Source organism: Pelodiscus sinensis, chromosome 4 (genome assembly GCF_052426305.1).
Source record: "Pelodiscus sinensis isolate ZL-2025 chromosome 4, ASM5242630v1, whole genome shotgun sequence".
Classification (NCBI taxonomy): domain Eukaryota; kingdom Metazoa; phylum Chordata; order Testudines; family Trionychidae; genus Pelodiscus; species Pelodiscus sinensis.
The window spans coordinates 19,542,326-19,557,063 of NC_143055.1; the positions used below are offsets into that span (position 1 = coordinate 19,542,326).

The following is a 14,738-nucleotide window of genomic DNA, read 5'->3' on the forward strand; positions in this document are numbered from 1 at the left end:
TAGCTAAAACATTTTTCCAATGATATTGTGTGTAAGTTGTACCACCTATTCATTTATAACCACTTGGCAGTACTGTGGGAATAGTTTCAAGATTGCTATAAAGCTCTCACAAATCATAAAAACTCTGGCTACCAACCAAAAAAAACCAAAACCCACCCAGTTTAAGGCACGAGGTACAGATTTTACCAGGGGAAGGAGGTCTTATGCAAGGAAACTGGCAAAATAATTTCAATACGACCCTCACAAAATGGGGCAGGTGTTGCATTTTCTTCTCATGAACCAATTGCAGGGTCTTGATCATTAGGCTGGCTGCCTGAAAACACTAATCCATATTTGCTCAGAGCAGCAGAATGAGCAGCCAGTGCTTAAAATGAAATGGGCAAAGGCAGGATCTGTAAAAGTAATAATAATGTGCACATGATATTGTGAGAAATCATGGCATTTTACATGCCACATCTGGTTGGGAACTGTAATTTAAGCACAAACTTCTGCTATGGAGTGATTCTTATCTTGCTGAATTCAACCTTTCTCTGCCTGTGCAGCTGGCATGATCTCACCATTTTATGTAGCAGAGATACAACATGCTGAAAGAGACAAACTGGCATGAGAGAATTAATGTTAGCTGAGTTTCCATCTCCTTGGGGATTACAACGTGTGAATAAGAAATAATTTTGTGATCATGGTGGGTATTGCAGAATGGAATTCAATTTGGCCTTCCAGCAAATCAAAACAGAATGTTGTTCCATTTTAAATCACTTCTTGCCAACTGACTCTCCACTTCTTTTGACGTCCCCTTAGAGAATGTAAGCCATGATGTTGCGCCTTTCTTTGGTTATTCCTCCTTTGTATGCTGCTTTATGTAACCAAGAAGAATAAGGGGAAGCAGGAAGAGAACTGCACAAACAGTGAAGCAAATCTCGGCTCCTGCCAGCCAGTAAACTGCAAAAGAAATAAGCCTTTTAGTTCTTGGGTGCTATCTTCCTTGTACATGTTAAAAAGATTTTCAAAATGACTTCCTGTTCAGCCTTGGTACAAATTTGAGTAGTTGCATGTTGTACATGATGAGAGGTGCACCTAGTTAGATTTGCACATATGACTCTTTACCCATGAACAAAGTGTGGCTGCAAATAACCTTTGGCTAATACACTGGTTGATAGTAGTCCCCTTATGATTAAATTAACCTGTGGAATTCATTACTATGGGATGCTGTGATGGCCAAAAGTCAACCTGGTTCAAAACAGAACTCAGTGGCTGCATCTAAACTGGCATGATTTCCACAAATGCTTTTAATGGAAAAGAGCATCTAGATTGGCACGGACGCTTTTGCGCAAAAGAACATTTTCGCCATCAGGGTTTTTTTGCGCAAAACAGTTTTTAGCTGTCTACACTGGCCCTCTTGCGCAACTACATTTGCGCAAGAGGGCTTTTTCCCAAACGGGAGCAGCATAGTAGTTGCGCAAGAACACTGACAATCTTACATTAGATCGTCAGTGTTCTTGCACAAATTCAACTGGTCAGTGTAGACAGCTGGCAAGTTTTTCCGCAAAAGTGCCTGCTTTTGCGGAAAAACTTGCCAGTCTAGACGCAGCCAGTAAGTTTATGGATGATGGGTTCATCAATGCAAAGGATAATCAGAGATGCATCCCCATTCTTGGGGCAACCCTAAATCTCTCACTGGCCGAAATCTGGAGGAAAAGACATGGCTCACTCCAGCTGCCCTGTTCTGTACACTCCAGTAGTGGCCACTGTCAGAAGACAGGCTATTGAACTAGATCAGGGGTCTCCAAACTTTTCTGCCCGAGGGCCGCATTAACTATCAAACAGCAGTTCGGGGGCCGACTACACACTTGAGGTCCAAATAAAAAACAATCAAAACATGGATGTTGTTTTTAATTATTTATTTAATATTATTTTATTCAGTTATTATTTAATAACACATTGATACACTACACATGAACACCTGTATTAGTGTGAATGGTGAAATTGTTTCCTGGATGCCAAAATAGCAGACATTTCTGGCTTTAGATTTGTTGTCCCTAACATCAACAGTGACCTGAGATTATCATCGGACAAGTCTGTTCTCAAATTTCCGTAATTTTTTTTCCGTAGACAAAAAGGTCTCCACGGGCCGGATGAGAGGGCCTCGCGGGCCGCATCCGGCCCGCGGGCCGTAGTTTGGAGACCCCTGAACTAGATGAACCATTAGTCTGACCCCATGTGGCTGTACTTAAGTAATTAATTATACCAGTGGTCACCAACCAGTAGATCAGGAACTACCAGTAGATTTTGGAGCCTCTGACAGGTGATCCTGACTGGTTTGGCTGGGAAGCTATCAAGCACTGGTACTTCAGTTGTCCCTCCACCCACTGTCATGCTGCTCCTGCCCTGGAGCTGCCCCCTGGGAGCCTCCTGCGTGTACGGTTTGGGAGGGAAGGCAGGCACCCACTGTTGTACCCTATCTCTACACAGAGAGAAGGGGATGGAGGGAGCTTGGCAATGCAAACCTGTCACTCTGACACACTGTGTATGCGTCTGTCATTCTCACAAACCCACAGGCTACGTCTACGCTGGCAGCTTCTTGTGCGGGAACTATTTTGCGCAAGAGTTCTTATGCAAAAAGTCTTCCTCAAGAACATGTCTACGCTGGCATATGCTTTTGCGCAAGAGATGTGCTTTTGTGGTAAAGCATCTATGGCAGTGTGGATGCTCTGTTGTGCAAGAAAGCTCTGAAGGCCATTTTAGCCATAGGGGTTCTTGCGCAAGAAATTCATGTTGTCTGTCTACACTGCCCTCTTGCGCAAGAGCTCTTGCATAAGAGGGCTTATTCCTCGTGGGGAGAGGAATAACTCTTCTGGAAGAAGCCCTGTTTTCCGACACTAGACAATACATTTACTTGCGCAAGAACGCACGTGCAGTGTAGACACCTGGCAAGTTTTGGCACAAGAACAGCTGTTCTTGTGCAAGAAGCCGCCAGTGTTAACGTAGCCACACTGTCCTTCACTCTCATCTCCTGCTCCAACACATATGTGGGAGGGTTGTTGTTGGTACTACTTTTACTGCTTGCAAAGTGTGTTATTTTGGAGTTTTGACTGGTCTGCACATGTCAATCTTAATTTCTCTCTTATGCTTAAATTTAATGAGTTCTAAAATGCCTAACCTATCATCGCTGGAGTAATTATGGCTATGGTAATTGCCACTTCTTGAAGCTGTGGGCTCAGTGCCTGTAGATGAGGGGCCACACGTAGCGCCAAGGAGCCACTGCTGCACATGCCAACTGCTTTCAGAAGTAGTGTAGGGCCACTGCTCCACCTCCCCCACCCCGAAGCTGTCTCAGTTAAATGGTGCCCTGCCAGAGCCTGCTTCCTGAACTCCTGTCCCAGCCCTGAACCTCCTGCCCCAGATGTGAGTCCCCCTGAATCCAAACTCCTTCTTAGAGCTTGTACCCTGAAACCTCTCCTGGACCCTAATCCCCCACCCTTGGCTAAGCCCAGAGCCACTTCCATACTGCTTAGCCCAAGAAGAGAGCCTGCTCCCCAACTTCCTACCCCAGCCTGGTGAAAGTGAGTGAGGATGGGGGAGGAAAGAGAATGGAGTGAGCAGGGTGAGGCCTCAGAAGGGATGGAGCAGGAGCAGAGCCTCAAAGAAGGGGCAGGAAGGAAGTGGGGCAAGGGTATTTGGGTTTGAGGTAGATCTTACATTGCACTTACATTGAAAAGTGATTCTGTGGTTAAAAAGGTTGGAGACCACTGACTTACTCCATCTAGACAATGCTTTTCAAAAGGTAAGTTTTAAAATTAGGTAAATTCTTTTTGCAGCCACACACAACTATTCTGCTGATACCCTACCCACTGTCCCTTATTTTGCCTGGTTTAGCTTTCACTGGAAGCCAGTTAGTTAACTCAGTTGCAAAATGGTTTAATTCCAGTCAGAGCTGCCTCAACTCTTGCTGCACTTAGCAGGAACTTGGGTCTGGAAGGCAGCCAGCAGCTCAGAGCCAGAAGAAATATCAGCAAGAGCATGAGAGGAGTGCAGGATGACATCAATCATGAAAGGCAGCAACAGCAGGCATAGGGGGCCCCAGGAAGAGAAGCTAGATCCATACGTGCAAGCTGCTGCTCTCCACATCTTCCTCACAAGTATCTAGTCCTAAACTTGCTTTTTCCCAATCACCAAACACGCTCCATCTTTGTGCCTGCCTCCATCACTTCGTCCTGCTTTCTGTCCACAGCAACTGACCCTCAAAGTGACCTTGAATTGCCTCCACTTTAAACTTTTAAAATACAGCCTAAGTTTCAAGCTGAGATCAAGTAAATATTAAATCTGGATCTAGCCAGAACTGACAGATGGCCTTCTCCCTACTCCTGCAAGGTCCCCGTCCCTCACAAGGAAAACCCCTGAATATGGCAGGAGGGGCTGGGGGAAGAGGAGGGGTGAAAACTGCACAAGGCTGAGCCCAGCACCGCTCTCCTTGCCAACGTCAAATCTCCACCCTTTCCTTTGGGCTTTGACAGATAATGATGAAATGTTTCTCTGTGGAAGAAAAGGAAAGTAAGCAAGCAGTTGAGGCACTTTAGAAATTTGGAGCTCTACCTTTCAAATAATTAGCTTGTTTGCTACTTGCTAAGTGCTGCTGTCAACCAAGTTGCTCTACAAGCACAGTATGTTCTCTAAGTTAGGCACCAGCCCAATTACAGTAAGCAATATCTATGCCCTTGCTTCTATTCCCTTTCCAAAAGCCTCCCTGCTTTTCCATGCCATAATCCTTTAGCCCTTGAGAGGTTCTAGTCCAGGCCTCTGCACTCATGGCAGGTGTATATTAAATGTCACAAGGCCTAACTTTGAGTCAGGTAGAAAGTCACAAGAACAACCTGACAATCCACAAAGCTGAGCTAGGCCCTTAGGTGTCCTGTACAATGAGTGAGGAGAGACTGGCAGTATGGCCTGTGTGTCTCAAGGGCCAGCATGTCAGGGAACAGGCTGCCTCAGGTAGCCAGTAGGAGGTGCTGAGTGGCCATTTGGGCCCATCTAGACAAGGTATACAGGGCTCCCTGAAAGAGCACATTTGCTCTTCCACCTAAAAAAAAAAAAAAAAAAAAAAAAGCAGAAGAGCAAACGCGTTCCCTGGACGCGGTGGAGTTTTTCCATGATACCACCAGTCTAGACGTACCGCTAGAGGGAAGCAGCAATGTGCAGGGGCAACAGCAGAAACACAAGCACCAAGGGAACTTTTACTGCACAAACTTAGGTATCGAGAGGGTGAAGTCACAGTTTTGTGAATCACTGGGGAGCCTAAAACTGGGATTCAAACTTAAGTGCCCAAGTCTTTTTATGAGTCCAGGACTTAGTCCATGATGTATTGTGACAGGATTACTATAGTGCAGGGTTCAGTTCTGCCACACAGTAACGGGCTTCAGGTCAAGCTTTAGAGCAAAAAAGTTCTGCGCCTTTAAACACTGGATGGGAGGAATCAGTTGGAGCCAGGCTTAGAGCCAAAGCACCGGTGCTGCGTCTGGCCCTGTCAGACCTCCCCATGCATTGATACTGCAGCAGCAGCAAGCAACAAAACAAAAACTCCATAGCAGCAAATCTGAAATCCCTGCTCAACTTACTCAGACTCACATGATGGGGCGAGGAGCAGCAGTGTTGACAGTCTTGTTCCAGCAAGAGCCAGAGCTCCGTGACTCAGGTTACCATATGTCTAGGTTTCTCAGACCTAGGTTTTTTGATCCTCTGTCTGGGGGATTTTTCAAATAAGACACACGGGCTGGGATCTTTGCAAGCAGACATTGCAGCTCAGAGCTGTCTCCATGCTCTGATGGGTCCCTTCCCTACAGCCACAACGGAATGGTAACCTGATTCCTCCCAGCCCTGGGGAAAGGGAGAGTTCTGAAGAGAGGCACTACATCCTGGGCCCATGTCAGCCACCCTTGCACCATGACAGGGAGTGACTGCCCTCCATCATGAAAGTGAGGCTGTAGATAGCACTTCCTCCCCATCCTCCAGTACAAACAGATACCCTCAGGCAGTGTCTTCTTTTGGAGAACCTGAAATATGGTAACCTAACGACCCTCTCCCCTTATTGGGCCTCAGCACCCAGGCTCCACCCAGGTGTCTGCACTTCAGCCCAGCTGAGCTGGGCTCTGAGCCTTGCCGCTACTGAGAGAAAGAGAGAGGGTTTTTTTTTAAAGTAGCCCCTTTTTCAAAAAAAACATTAAGTACCTCCAGCCCTCCCAATCTAACCCAATGACCTCCCCTCCCACAAAGCCAGGCACCCCAGTCCCCCCACTCTAACCCAGTGCCCCTTCTCTCCCCCAGAGTCAGGCACCAGACGTATGGTAACCCTACCTTTGAAGTGCCCACTTCCACTGCCCGGCTCTGCCTCAGCAGCTTGTCTGCAGAGAGCAAGTGGCTCTCTGGTGCCAGGCTTGCCATGTGGGGCTGTGTGCTCCCAGCCCAGCGCCCCAGTGTTTAAATGCACAGAAAATGGCTGCACTAAAAGAACCAAGCTGGGAGGGATTGCGACTGCTCTGGAGGACAGGGTCATAATTCAAAATGATCTGGACAAATTGGAGAAATAGTCTGAGGTAAACAGGATGAAATTTAATAATGACAAATGTAAAGTGCTCCACTTAGGAAGGAACAATCACTTTCACACATACAGAATGGGAAGGGACGGTCTAGGAAGGAGTATGGCAGAAAGGGATTTCAGGGTTATAGTGGACCACAAGCTGAATATGAGTCAGCAATGTGATGCTGTTGCAAAAAAAGCAAACATGATTCTGGGATGCATTAACAGAACTGTTGAGAGCAAGACAAGAGAAGTCATTCTTCCGCTCTACTCTGCACTGGTTAGACCTCAGTTGGAATATTGTGTCCAGTTCTGGGCATGGCATTTCAAGAAAGATGTGGAGAAATTGGAGAGGTCCAGAGAAGAGCAACAAGAATGATTAAAGGTCTAGAGAACATGACCTATGAGGGAAGGCTGAAAGAATTGGGTTGGGTTTGTTTAGTTTAGAAAAGAGAAGACTGAGGGGGGACATGATAGCAGTTTTCAGGTATCTAAAAGGGTGTCATAAGGAGGAGGGAGAAAATTTGTTCATCTTGGCCTCTGGGGATAGAACAAGAAGCAATGGGCTTAAACTGCAGCAAGGGAGGTTTAGGTTGGACATTAGGAAAAAGTTCCTAACTGTCAGGATGGTTAAACACTGGAATAAATTGCCCAGGGAGGTTGTGGAATCCCCAGCACTGGAGATATTTAAGAGTAGGTTAGATAAATGTCTATCAGGGATGGTCTAGACAGATTTGGTCCTGCCATGGGGGCAGGGGACTGGACTCTATGACCTCTCGAGGTCCCTTCCAGTCCTAGTATTCTATGAACTGGGCACTCTCTTCTCACCTTTCCCCCCCCCCCCCCCCCACTTTCTCACTGTGAAGGGAAGAACTGGAATTAGAGAATCCTGCCTCCGTCCCTTTGATTAACCATCTTCCACCTGGTATCTCAGTGAATGAGCTAAAAGCAAAGAGGCAAAAGTCATTACTTTTGCCCATTTGCTTTACCATCTTTCACTCAATATGGCCAATGTTCACACCACGCCCTGATACTGTAACTCTCTACCTTCTTCAACTCCTCTTGGCCATTTCCCAACCTAGCTCGCCTCCTCCAAGTACACATGGCCTCCTCAGCACAGAATTTGTGCGTCTTGGTGGAACAGTGGGAGCCTCAACCACTCAGTGGAAGGGCAGCACGTATGCTATTCAGGACGTAAAAGTATTGTTTTCTTGCAATGCAGATATTCACGGTTAGTCCATGGCAAAGGGACACATTCTGCATCTGCACAAGCACGTGCCACCATATCTTTAGGGCACTGTTTCCACTTGTCCTGGCAGGAAACTTTCATTCTATTTCTGGCTGTGATGCTGACCAGCAGTGTGACCTTGGGCAAGATACTTCACCTCTCTCTGAGCCTTCTTTTCTCTCCTACCTGCTGTCTGCCTTGTCTATTGAGATGGTGAATGCCTCCAGGCATAGGCAGGCTCACTCCATCCATACAGCGCCTAGCACAACCAGGTTAGTCGCAATTGTGTCCTGTAAGCCCTGCTGCACTGCAAACAGGCATTTGTACACCACTCCTCCAAGTCTTTGCTGACACCATAGGCTTATCTTCTTGGGTAACAAGGATGCTTCTTTCACAGAGGGAGAAAGCTCCAGTTTTGCACCTTTACACAGTATTTTAAACTGCTGCTGCGTAAGGGTAGCCACTCCATGTCAAACCCTGAACCACATGCTTTCTGAGATATTCCCAGAGCTAGGTCAGGGGAAAGTGGTACATATTTCAGGAGCGACATAAAATCAAACTATATCACATTATCCCTTCCTGTCGTGAGTAGCTTGCTCCATGAGCAATTCCTGTTGAAATCAATGGGAGACTTCCATAAGGACACAACTTGGCCTTTCCCTTAAAAGTTAGGGATGTTCAGCAAAGACATTTACTCTTCAGTCATCTCTACATTCCCACTGCCCTTTTTCTCCCATGGCTGCCAAGCTGGAAGAGCCAGAGAATTACATTTTATATTGTCAGGGTGATACAGGAGCGTGTCCATGCTTACCTGCTGCTGACAAGATTGGTCCCAGGGCTCTTGCTAGGGCCCCCAGGCTCCTCAGAATTCCCATTACTGTTCCCTTCTGGCTGGCTGAGCCTGTGCAAGGAAGAGTGCAGCATCAGTTAGTTCTTTTAACAAGACCTACTCCCTCCTCTTGTATCCTGTTTTTTGTGCATATCAGATTTGTGTTTTTTACCCCACACAGCCCACTCCATCCCTGTCCACCAAACATTCTTCCTCCTTAGTAGTTTTCCTCTCCACTAGAGAGGTGATTCTGGCTGCTGAACAGGATTTCTTCATTGGGAAAATGTAATTAATGGCCCTCGCTGCGAGTGCTTGTTCATCAGCTTTCACATACTGCAGCTCCATGCCAAAAACACATAATATGCTGCTGCACAGAGAATCCGACAGAAGCTAATACTTCTCTTCACTGGACTGCAGGAGAGTTTCACATGCTCCTTGTTCAATGATTTTTTACATCTTCTTTGTAACATTAAGACAGAAAATTCTGTTTCTTATTATAATGACTTAATGCTGTGTGTACTCGTATCTGTGTATCTACATATTGAAATGTGCATGTATCATTAATCTTTCTTTCTTAAAACCCTGTCTTCTGAATGTACTGGTCCCAGGGCCAAATTAACTCTTCTGGGAGCCCATTAGGCTCTAGGATGGGGCCAAAATGAGGGGTTCGCAGTGCAGGAAGGGTTCATGGGCCTGAGGCAGGAGGGTGGATGTGGGAGGTGGTGGGGGCTCTGACTGGGAGTGCAGGGTTTGGGGTGGGTCTGGAGATGAGGCTTTTTGGAGGAAAGTAAGGGGCTCCAGGCTGAGGCCAAGAGATTTGGGGTGCGGGAGGTGGGGATGCAGATTCTTGGAGGGAGTTAGGGTGCAGGAGAGGGCTCAGGGCAGGAAGTAGGGGTGGGAATAGCAGTTATGGTTTCTTTGTGTATTTTGTGCAAGTGTAATATATAACAACCAGTGCTTTGGCTCCATCCTCCTCCTTGCTGATAACACCGGTGAGAAAGAACTAGTTCCACTATTGGCAGAGATGGTCAATGCTAGAGATCAGCAACCTTCTCTCCTTAAGCAGATTGCTGTGCAGCTTTAGCTCAATAAACCAACTATCATTTGCCCCCTTTCTGATCTTCTCTTCTGGCTAAGGCTTAGAGAGAAGGTGGTGGTGGACAAATGATGAGGAAACGTAGATGTCTCAGGTACCCTTAACCCAGGGGTTCTCAAACTTTTTGATACCGTGACCCCCTTCTAAGTTGCTCGCGACCCCCTAAGGGGTCAGGATCCACAGTTTGAGAAACGTGGCCGTAAGCCTCTCAATTTGGGTTCAAGTTGGGTACACAGTAGAAACTGCACAAGTGACATTGGTAGACGATCTCCTTGCAGTGGCTGAAGACGCTGTAAGCATTGGATCCAACACTGCTGCTCACCAGGCGTTTGCAATCTGCCTGTGGCAGAAGTGGGCAGACTTGCTTGGAGGTGACTCTGTTCCATCTTTGCTGTTTCCAGAGTTCCCAGGGTTGGGCAGTTTCTCTTCCTGACTGAAGAGCCCTCCATGGGGAGTTCTACAGTGATTCATCTAATGTCCCCTCTATGCAAGGAATACTTGGGGCCTACAAGGTGGCCTGGCAGAGGTACCTTCAGCACGCTGTTTTATAGCTAGGTTTGTGTCTCTATCTCATCTAACCAAACCAGTGCTGTCAAACACCCGCACCAATGCCTGAAAAGGAATGGGGCATGGATGGGAGATAATTAGCTGACAGTAAAGCCTGATAAAACCAAGGCAAATACTGGCGGGCTAATGCAAGTAACCAGAAGATATGGAGTCCCCCCCCATTACTTGATGGTCTCACCAGTTGCAGAAGAGGTGGGCAATAAGTGGCCCGTGGGCTGCTCTGTCTTGTAACGCAGGGGTGGGTGATAAGTGACCCGTGTGTCCCCAGATAGAGCCACTCCTAGCTCCCGTAGGATGCAGTTTGCCATTCCCGGCCAATAAGAGCTGCAGGAAGCGGTGGTCCGACCCACAGTGCTTCCCACATCTCCCACGGGCCACTTCTTGGAGGTGAACTGCAGCCAACAGGAGCTGAGAGCGGCCGTGCCTATGGACACGCTGTGAATGAAGCATCTGGCGGCCCATGGGCTGTTTATTTCCCTCCTCTTTGTTACTGCTTATGGGGATACCCAGACTGTTGGATCCCCAGCTGCAGTTAAATTGTCATACAGCATCAGTGTCTAGAAAGGCTTTTCCCCCCTTGGAGTTTGCAACCTTGTCACTGCTATTCATGCCTTTGTCTCTGATTAGATAAGAGCAGTATTACTCCTGGGGATGGATTAGCTGCTGCTTTTACTTTTAATTGACTATATTTTTAATTTTTGTCAAAGCGGAGGAGAGGCTCTTAAGTATGCTGGAAATCCATCTAGTGTAACCCCATGTCAGCTGTTAAAGTCCACATTCCAGCGGTAAATGTTTGTTGCTGTAGCACCAAATCTTTGCTAAGCAGAAGTGGGTTTTGTATTTGCATAGTTGCAGTTAAAGTTAGCTTTGTACAGACAAGTGCTGTCCTCCAAACAAGTAAAGAGCCACTTACCATAGCCTGACACTACTGCTGACAAGCAAGGAATAACAATGGCAGCAGCTGGAAAAGATGTTAAGAGTAGGTTAGAACAGCACCAAACCGCAGAGAGCTCAAAACAGCAATAATAGCAATAGCCAGAAATGCAGCCACATTGGTTACTACTGCACAGAAAAATGTGGAGCCCTGCGGGGATTATACCAGCAATAAATCATAAGGTTTAATTCAGTTTAATAAGAAGAAGACCCCCACAAAGCCAACCTCCACAAACAGCTCTTGCAGCCACAAAATCTATGAGTATTCAGCAGCTGTTTTACATTACAATCTTTCTTCCTGAGAGCCCTGGGGGAAGGGGCATAAAGGTCACAGTTACATTCTATTCAGCTAACTGGTAGTTTTCCAGATCTTCATCATCTTGTCAGGTGTAGTGGGAGAGGGAATCTTTCAGACATCACATGCATTATAAGATGGCCACGTGTAGAATCATGGAAGTGTCCTCTGAGGCACACAAGTTTATAGTACTAATGTATTAAGTGGATAAAAGCAACCATATTGTTCTGCAATGCAGTATGCATATGCCAAGTCTAGTGGGAAAATATGCTAGCTCTCAGAGCCCAGGCTAAATACAACAGCCAAGATCTAACAATGAGAACTGCCCTTTTACTGAAACAGAACATGTTTCTCCCATCAAGGAAGAGCTGTAGCATACAAAATACCCTTCCTTCCCAGCAAGGAAAAGACAATCAGAGGGAAAGAGCTAGGCATCCATCAGCAAATTTGAATGATTTGCTAATTTTTCAAGAATCTCAATTTGTACCTTTAATCTAGGTGAAGTCATTAACATACACTTGTCTCTAGACAAACAAGATGTCAAATGGAGTCTTCAAAACAAAGGGTTTTCTGTTTTAGGGATTTAAAATTTTCTACCCATTTTGAAATGTATCCCGGACACTCTAAAGAGAATATCCTGTTGTAATAAAGTTAACTCTTTTGAGAGCTTCTGATGGTGCCTGTCCATGAAAAGATTTAAGGTGCTTAAGTTACACTAATCACAGGCATGCGCCTACATTCTTTTCCAAATAGGGAGGAACGGAAGCTCATTCTTAATGGTTTTCCTGAATGGGAGCCTAAATCTGCAAAAACTTCCTTCCTTTTAAATATATATGCACACATACTTCTGCTGTCTTCTTCATAAATGACAGATTGAGTTGTCCCACCTTGCCCCCCTGTGGTTAGCAAAGCAGGAGAGCAGAAAATTATACCAGTGACTAAGTCCTCCCTTGACTGTGTTTAGCATAAATCGAGTGTTTATATACAGCACTTCTCATTCATGCTCTGACAGACAGTTATGCAGCTCTCCTCAGCCCAGCCTCTGAAGTGTAATGAATAATGCAGCTACCATAGTTGTGAGAAGCAAAGCTGCCAGCCTTTTACTAAGATGGGGTATTTTTATTTAATGTACAAGTAGTTTCTAGATCTGGGAGAGAAAAAGAATCTGAAATGCTCCCCACTGAGCTGAGACAAGATCAATGCTGGTGACATTCACACATATCACCATGACAACTTCTAGGGATACAAATAGAACCAGAATAATCCAGAGCTGCAATTCCTTCAAGGTTTTATAAGCAAGAAAGTCAACTTTTAGTTCCTATTCCATGAAGCCTGAAGTACAGCTTTATTTAACAGGATGAGGAAATCTACATAGTGGCTTTGCCATGCTTAGGCTTCAAAGCCTATTGGTAACTATTTGAATAGCTCACCGAAAGAATAGAGCAACAGTCCAGTGCTCAGTACAGTCACATTAGCAGCCCATCCGATTAACAAGAAAGCTGGAATCAGCATCATGATAGCCTAAAAAAAATGCAAAATGAGTGTCCCTCTATTACAGCTAAAACCATATTAATCATAAAAGCCTAATCCTAGGTTTCCTGGCGCTGCGCTGCTGCTGAGAGGGGCTCTATTTAAATTAAGACAACAGTTCCCATGATTCCGTGTTTCTCTTTCTAATTTGGTCTGTTTTTACTCATGGGAGACTTTTTCCTATTAGGGGTTGGGGAAGTGGCGATTGTGTCACTGAGGATGCAGGGGTAGAGAATGCCTAGGCAAGCAGAGATTAGCAGAACTGGGAAAGAAGCAATAAAAGCACCATATTCCCCTTTTCTTGGCAGTGCTGAGGGATGCTATGAGAAGCTGCATCTGCCCCTAGTCAGCTGGAGGGTCAGTCACCATGGTTCAGGAGAAGAAGATCCTTAGATTTCATCTGCCCCAAGGTTAAAGAGAAACAGGAAAAGATTCTCCTCTTCCTGCTGTGCAGTTTATCTCTGCTTCCATATTGTGCTCTCACCATTCCTATTGGAAATCATTGTATCCGAGCCAGGATCCAGCACAGAGGTGGGAAAACATTTTGGCCTGAGGACCACATCTCAATATGGAAATTGTGAGCATTCATGGCCCACAATATTAAATTGGGGGATGGGATGTGGGAGGGGATGCAACTGGGGGTTTAGGCTCTGGGGTGCACCAGAAATGAGGAGTTCAGGGTGCGGGAGGGGGCTCTGGACTCTGGCAGGAGATTGGAATGCAGGGGCGAGTGAAGGGTCCGGCTGGAGATGTGGGATTTAGGGTGGGGCTAGGAATGAGGGGCTTGGGATGCAAGAGGATGTTCCAGGCTGGACCTGAGGGGTCCAGATGGTGGGAGGGGGGGGGGTCACAACTGAAACAAGAGGTTGGAATTTGGGGAGGTAGTGGGGTCTCTGGTTGGAAATGCAGACTCCTGTGCCCCAAACCCCAGGGATGAGGGATTTGGGGCACAGGAGGGTGCTCTAGGCTGTGACTGAGGGGTTCAGAGAGCAAAAGAGGGATCAGGACTGGGATATGGATGGGGGAAGGAGATGAGGGGTTCAGGTTGGGTTGGGGGTGAGGGGCTTGGAGTGAAGGACTATGCTATGGACTGGGATCAAAAGCTTCGGAGGGTGGGAAGGATGATCAGGGCTGGGGCAGAGTTTGGGGACACAAGAAGGGGCTGGGGTGCAGGCTCTGGGCGGCATTTACCTCAAGCAGCTCCCAGAAGCAGCTCCTATGTGGAAGTGTGGCTAGTTGGCTAGTCTGCCCCATTCACAGGTCCCATTGGCCACAGTTCCTGGCCAATGAGAGCTGCAGAGCCAGCACGTGCTGCCCCCAGTTACCCCAGCTTCCAGAGGCCATGCTGAACCATGGCACACACAAAGTCCTCACCCCACTCTCTGGCTGGAGTGCCAGAGTACGGCAAGCCTCCAACCCCCATGCCTCAGCAGGAGCTCAGGGCTGGAGTAAAAAACCTGACTAGCCAGACACAGCCCACAGGCCATAGCTTGCCTGTCTCTGATCCAGCACATGATTCACAAAGGAGAGCTTTAATTTTTCCCCAGCCCTCTCACATTGTTACAATTTAAGGATAGCTGAAATTGCTGTTTTCACTCTGCTAAAGAGGAACCACACCCACAATGCTAATCCAGAGTCACGTCTGAGTTATTAAAGTTACACATGACAAAAGGAAACACTCCCATCAGAGCT

General features: G+C 46.7%; 1 protein-coding gene across 2 annotated transcripts in view; it reads right to left on the reverse strand.

Annotated features, from left to right (window-relative positions):
- Positions 1 to 212: 212 nt before the first annotated feature.
- Positions 213 to 14,738, reverse strand: part of SLC75A1 (solute carrier family 75 member 1) — a 54,762-nt gene continuing 40,236 nt past the window's right edge. For both annotated transcript variants that reach the window (XM_075930857.2, XM_075930858.2), the window contains 4 exons: positions 12,947 to 13,037; positions 11,202 to 11,249; positions 8,608 to 8,697; positions 213 to 939 (listed from right to left, as the gene is read on the reverse strand). In XM_075930857.2, the coding sequence (XP_075786972.1) occupies positions 833 to 939; positions 8,608 to 8,697; positions 11,202 to 11,249; positions 12,947 to 13,037 (336 nt within the window). In that variant the 3' untranslated portion in view covers positions 213 to 832. The remainder of the gene's footprint in view (positions 940 to 8,607; positions 8,698 to 11,201; positions 11,250 to 12,946; positions 13,038 to 14,738) is intronic.